This window comes from Gracilinanus agilis, chromosome 5 (genome assembly GCF_016433145.1).
Source record: "Gracilinanus agilis isolate LMUSP501 chromosome 5, AgileGrace, whole genome shotgun sequence".
NCBI lineage: Eukaryota > Metazoa > Chordata > Mammalia > Didelphimorphia > Didelphidae > Gracilinanus > Gracilinanus agilis.
Window position 1 is genome coordinate 286853331 of NC_058134.1, and position 6489 is coordinate 286859819.

General features: G+C 47.1%; 1 protein-coding gene across 1 annotated transcript; it reads right to left on the reverse strand.

Annotated features, from left to right (window-relative positions):
• Nucleotides 1–3645: 3645 nt before the first annotated feature.
• Nucleotides 3646–6039, reverse strand: HOXC8 (homeobox C8). Its single transcript, XM_044677259.1, has 2 exons — nt 5604–6039; nt 3646–4077 (listed from the first exon to the last, which is right to left on the reverse strand). The coding sequence occupies exons 1-2, from the start codon at nt 6037–6039 to the stop codon at nt 3785–3787; spliced, it is 729 nt and encodes a 242-aa protein (XP_044533194.1). The 3' UTR covers nt 3646–3784.
• Between the last annotated feature and the right edge of the window lie 450 nt (nt 6040–6489).

Here is a 6489-nt window from a genome sequence, read left to right on the forward strand (position 1 = left end):
ATGAGTGTTTGCGAGACAGCGCTCTAAAGACAGCGAGCGCACTGCGCTCCCAATTACTTTCCCCCCATAAAACTGGATCTGATTTCTCTTCACTCCTTAGAAGAAAGTGGGGAGAGGTGGATAGGAGGGGGGCTGAAGAGAAGTGTTTTCTAGGTTGCAGCCTGAGAGTTAATGCTTATTCCCAGGGGCCCCCTGGAAAAGATGCCGTGGACCAGGCACCCTAGGGGTTTTCTGCCTTCCCAAGTCACTCTCTAGGAGCCAGTTTGGGCCTGGGCCGACGAAGTAACTGTAGAATGGATTGGAAAAGAAAAAGTCGTTCCTAGAGACCGTGGGAGCAAGGGCCGAGCCCATTTAATGCCGTCCTTTTTTCCCCCCCTTAACTTCGTTGTGGGTGCTTAACATTTTAAATTATCCTTATCGTTAATAAACAAATAAATTAATAAATAAAATTGACCAAATATCCAGTCTCTCCCCCCAGCCTTTTGGAAAAAGGGACTTTGGGAGAGGATTCCAGCGTAGGTTAGAGAAATGGGCATTTTCCTAACCTCTGAGAGAAGCACTCGAAAGCAAGAGGAGCTGATACCTGGCTCGGTGCGTACATGGGTCCAAGAGAGGAAGGAGGACATGAGTGGGGTTTTCGAGAGATGTGCGATTTGGTTCAATACCTCTCTGCTAACTTCCCATAACCAAGACGTGTCTCCTTATTTCCAAATTACCAAATCTTGGTGCTAATACCACCACTGCCCCCAAATAAAGAAATAAAAAAGCAAACAAAAACAATAACAATAGTTAAGAAAACCTTTCGAAAATGAATCCCAAAACCTTCAACCGAGCAAAGAGCTTTGCGCACCAAACCAGAAACCAGGGAGGGTCCTCGACAGAAACTGTGATGAGAAATTTGTCCCGAGCTTAGATAGGTGAAATGATTGACCAACTTGGGGGGTGGGGAGGAAAGAAGGAAGGAAGGAAGGAAGGAAGGAAGGAAGGAAGGAAGGAAGGAAGGAAGGAAGGAAGGTGAGAGGAGTTGTAAAGGAGGGAGAGGAGGAAAGGAGGAAGGGAGGGAAGGAGAGAAAGAAGGCAGAGGAGGGAAAGGAGGGAAGAAGGGAAGAAGGAAAAACAAAGAGAAAACCATTCCAAGACTTAGAAATATTTCAGTGTTTGGGGTCTGGTTTCTAAAGCCAGGAGGTCTAGACTCCCTTGCCCCTGAGTACCAGCTGAGTCAGACTAGTTGTATCTCTGGAATTTGGAATTGTTTGACCAGAAGTCTATAGTTATAAACAGAAATCTTAGTCCAAGACCCCTGAGGGTCCTTCCTTCCTTTGCTTCTTTTTCTTGACTTGGTCCTGTTTCCCCTTTATGTTCAGAGAATTGAGAGAGGCAGAAAATTTGTCCCAAATACCATGAAGCCAGCTCAGGAATGGAACTGAAAGCTCATGACAGATATCTGAGCACAGATTTAGACATCCTCACCAAGGTTAGATCTTCAAGAAACTAGCATTAGACTAGGGGCAGGGCTTGGCTACCCAATTGCCAAGGTGAAGCCATGGAAGGGGGTTATGATTAAACAACTCCAGAGATTATGTGACTCATTCTTGCTCATTATCTTGCCTTAGACTCTCACTAACCTTCAATTTAGACAATTCTTCCCCCATCCAACTCTGCCCCCCCCCCATCTCACATCCCCTTTATAGAATCAAGATTGCTTCTGTACCAAAGATTTTTTCTGAAAGAACAAACCACACAGAAACTATCCTTTCTCCCTACAGATGCCAGAGTTATATCTGAGAGAATCTGGGGAAGAGATGTTATGGGAAGTACTCAAAGGTTCTCAAAAGCACTTAATTTTCCTCTTTCTGCACTCCCATCCCTTTAATAACTTGCCCTTAACCCACTTAGGAAAGAGAAAAATCAAACATGTTTAAGAGGGACTTTTTGTCTGGTTTGGGAGTAGATGGGAGAGATGGAAGCTAGAGAGTAGAGGGGTTGAGGAATACGAGACAAGGCCCAAGGAACTAGCTTCTAACTCGGACAGTGAATAAACCTATGCTCCAGGAAGATATACCAGGTTGACTTATTTCCCCACTCCCTATAGGGTCCCCTTATCCTATGATGCACCTCTTTTCATCTACCCTCTTTAGATTTAGCTGAGATCCCTGGCTCTCAGTTCTGCTTAATTTGACACTTATTCCAGCCATAAGCCATACCCAAGAAGAACTTCCAGCTGTCTGCAGAAAAAAGAGAAAGTGTACAGGATGGAAAGAAGAGAGAACATAAGAGAGGGGACAAAGAAGAGAAGGAAACTCATTCTGGGCTCCAATCTTTGTTTTTCTCCTTGTTTGTTTTTGTTTTTATTATGTTTCACGTATACAATACAAAGTACTTGGACCAGAAACAGGGCTGTGGCCACACAAAATCTACATTCATAGCTCGACATAAAGACGAATGACCAGAAATTATTATTATAGATATATTTTTTTATCTTTTTTTCCTTTTCTTTCGAGCACGTTGCATAAACAGATAGTTCAAGACAGATAACTATACATTCAGTGCAATTTAGTTCCTACTCTACTGGGTATCAAAGCACAATAAAGGAACACACAGTACTGGTGAGCTAGGCAGTTTTAGTTGTTGGGCACCTTCTTCATAAAATAAGCAGCGACAAACGACAACAAAACCGCAATACGAATACTCTCAAAGCAGGGCTTCCTTCTATAGGTAGTAATACAATACGCTGGAGGCTTATAACGGTTTTTTTTTTCTTTTTTCTTTTTCCCCTTTTTTTCCCCCCTCCCTCCTGGGATGGGGATTTTTTTCCTTTTTTTTTTTTTCCTTCAAGATTATTGCAGGTTCCCTTTAGGTAGTACATTAAAGATTTATTATTATCATTATTATCATCATTATTATTATTATTACTTCAGAGAGCTAACACATATAGGGGCTGGGGGAAGCTGGACACAGAGCTGCTGCCTCTTTGGACAACATAAACCACAGAGCACTGGCTGGGAGACTGACCGTGGCCTGACTGGAAGGAACTCTGTAGAGGGAGGCTACATAATGATCTCTGCTTCCTAGGGGTGTGGGGCAGCAGAAAGTCAGGTCTCCCTAAGGTTCCAGGAAAAGCCAAGGGAGTCATTCTAAGTAGAGACCCTTCCCCTCCCTCAAAAGGAACAATGAATTGGGGGTGGGGGTCTAATAATATAACCACAGCACAGAAGAAAAAGCAAGGAACCCCCTCTCCTTCTCTTCCCTTAGCTCTTTCAGAGCCTGGTGGGGGGAGGACTCCCCAATAAAAATAAATACCAAAAAGGCAGTGAGGTGGGACTGCAGTTTATATCCAAAGGGAGAGCAGAGAAGGAGAGGAACAGATCTGAAATACTAGGGGAAGAGAGAGGCTGGAGGAGCGTGTGTGTGTGTGTGTGTGTGTGTGTGTGTGTGTGTGTGTGTGTGTTAGTTATATGTGTGTGTGTGTTTGTAGGGGTGGTGGGGAGCTTGTTGAGGCATGAGCCAAAACTTTTCTATGTGTCTAGATTCCTTCTCCCGCCTCCACCCAGCACCATCCCAGCACCCTCATCTCCCCTCCCCAGCCCCCAAAAATATAAAGCTAGGGGGAAGTCCAATGATCGTAAAACCAGAGTTACAAGTATTTGACAGGTAGTTACAGTTGTGAGTCTCATTCTATTCTCTATAAAAGCGAATGACAGTCGTAAACTTCTCAATTTATCCTCTACCATAAAACGAAACTTCAAGGGAGTTGCTAAAAGAAAAAAAAAATCTTTCCCCCCTTTCAGTCCTTGTTCTCCTCTTTTTCTTCCTCTTCTTTCTCCTCTTCCTCGTTCCCTTCTTCTTCTGTTTTCTCCTCATCTCGGGCTCCAGGAAGTTTATCCTTGTTGTTCTCCTTTTTCCACTTCATCCTACGGTTCTGGAACCAAATCTTCACTTGCCTTTCAGTCAGTCCCAGAGCGTGAGAGACCTCAATCCGTCGCTTTCGTGTCAAATATGGATTAAAGAGAAACTCCTTTTCTAGTTCCAAGGTCTGATACCGGCTGTAAGTTTGTCGTCCGCTGCGCCGCCCGGGAGCTGAACAGAACAAAACCCCAAACCTGTTATTCTAGGAGTCGGGAGGGAGGGGGGATGGGTGTCTCCCTTGCTTTCAAAAGGTTCCCCCTCTTATCCTCTCAGCTGCTTTCCCTCTACTTGAAAAGGAAATGGGGAAAAAAGCTGCTAGGAAAAAGGGAAGTTTGGGGTTTTGTTTTGTTTTGTTTTGGTCTCGTTTGGTTTGACTTCCCTTTTACTTGGAAGGCGGAGACGGAGGTGGGGAGTAGGGCCAGGGGGCACCGAGTATATGATAACTGGGGCTTTTAGGAGAAAGGGAGACGGGGCAAGTTTCTCTCCACCACCACTACTACCTCCAAGCTCTCTCCCTTGAAGCTTTGTTGTTTGTTCTATGTTAGCTTTTGGAGGGGAGGACTGGGGAGATAATCATCCCCAAAAGAAAGGAAGCCAGAGGGCTAAAAAGGGGAAGTGAGAGGGGAATGGCAAGGTTTGTGTATCACTCTCTCTACCTTCTTCCTCTCTCTCCCTAATGCTTTTCCAATAAGAAAAATAATTGATCTACTAAAATGTATTATGGCTTGAAATTATTGCTAACTAGAGACCAGCAGATCAGTCACAGGCTCTGCCTGTCAATAACTTTTCTATCTCTCTTTTCCCCCTTTGCTTCGAAATGGGATAATGAGACCCACCCTGTTTAGAACTAAAATCTTGAGATAACTTTGAGGGTCATTCTACAGCTATTTCTTGTCGGAAGGAGAATACAGTGCTCCTCACCATTGCGGGTGGGTGACGGAACAAATACAGGGAACTAGGAGCTGCACAGATTCCCTGCTTGTGTATTTAGTGAGATGGAGACATGCCCTGAAGGTGGAATTTGTATGTGGACACCCCTTTCTCCCTTCTTTTTCTGCCTATTGCATTAAGTTGAGCAAAGTTAGGAGAAGTCGCTTTTGTAGACCCTTTTGAGAGGGGGAGAAGGGGAACTCAGTAAGTCCAAATCCTGACCATTGGGATCTCCTTTGCTCTTCTGGGATGGCTGGGGGCGGGGGCGGTGTTGGAAGGATACTTCTCTTTACCTCCTTCCCCAGACAACACTGTGGGTCCCCCTGTCTCTCCGGTCCTGAGTTGGGCCCTAAGCGGTTTAGAGAGCTAGGGCTTCTGAATGCTAATAACCTCCTGGGAGCTCAGTCCCTTTACACTTTGCCCTAAAACCAACTTTTATTTTATAGATTGGTAGGGGGAGGGATTTTTTTTAACCCTTTTCACCCAGACACCACCTCCCCCACTCCTCCCCTTTCTATCCTTCCCCAAACCCTCCCAGGCAAACCCCCTCTGCTCTCAGGCCCAAAGAGAAACAACGAATACCCACCCAAACAAATGGGGCGGAGTGGGGGGGGAGGGAAAAGGGTTTAGAGGAAGACCCAAAACCGGGAGAAAAAAGGAATGCGAACAAAAAGAAAGTGGGGGGGGGGGTGAGAGGGGGAAGACCCAGAAAGAGACAGAGATAGACAGAGAGAGGGACAGAGAGGGGAAGAGAAAAGACTTCTCACCGTGGGGTCTCATCCATGGAAACATGAGACTGGGAGACGAGTTTTGATTTAGGTGCCCTTGTCCTTCGTTACTGTTACTGTTGGCGGAGGATTTACAGTCGGGATATTGCACGACGCTCGCCTCTTGCTGAGCCCCATAAAGGGGCTGTCTGGGGAGCGCCTCGTAGCCATAGAATTTGGAGGCGTCTCCGTGGCAGCTGAGGGAACACGGGTTCTGCTGGTAACCGGAGTTGGAGATGCTTGAAGTCCCGTGGTGGAAGAAGTCTTGGACGTGGTGCGAGGCGTGCTGGAAGCTGGGCGCCGTGCTGCCCGGGCCGTATACTAAGGCATGGCTCCTACCCACACTTTGAGGGAACCGGCAGTCGTAATACGCCGGTTCCAAGGACTCACCGCCTTTGTATTTGGAGAACAGGGGGTTGACAAAGTAGGAGCTCATGCTGGGAGCATGAAAACCCCACGGCCCCCTCTCCTATGGCTCCTGACACCCCCACGCCCGAGACCCCGAAACACTGCCCCCCCAGATGCAAACCCCAGGCTTACTGGCTCCCCTGGGCTGAGCTAGGCTGGGCTAGGGGTTAGGGACGGATTGGGGGCGCGCCTGGGTGCCTGTCTCTGTCTGCCTCTGCCCTAGTTCAGGGCAGCTCCATAGGCTAAGGGGGCGAGCAAGGCGACGAGCTAGGCTGGCTGACTGCTGCCGGCGTCTCTCCTTACTGTCGGTAGGTAGAGCTCTCGCTCTCTCTCACTTCGCTCTTTCCTTTAACAGCCCAGGCGAATTCCTCAGACTCCCGGCGGTGGCGGCGCTTACACGCGATTCGCGTTCATCAATCCACGACATGAAGACAGGCGAGAGAGAGAGAGAGAGAGAGAGAGAGAGAGAGAGAGAGAG

Excerpts from the sequence above, each read along its gene's own strand:
- HOXC8 (XM_044677259.1), bottom strand. The coding sequence starts at position 6,039 with ATGAGCTCCTACTTTGTCAACCCCCTGTTCTCCAAATACAAAGGCGGT. Across the intron at positions 4,078-5,603 it reads TCCATGGATGAGACCCCACG|CTCCCGGGCGGCGCAGCGGA; the intron begins GTGAGAAGTCTT and ends TGTTCTGTTCAG.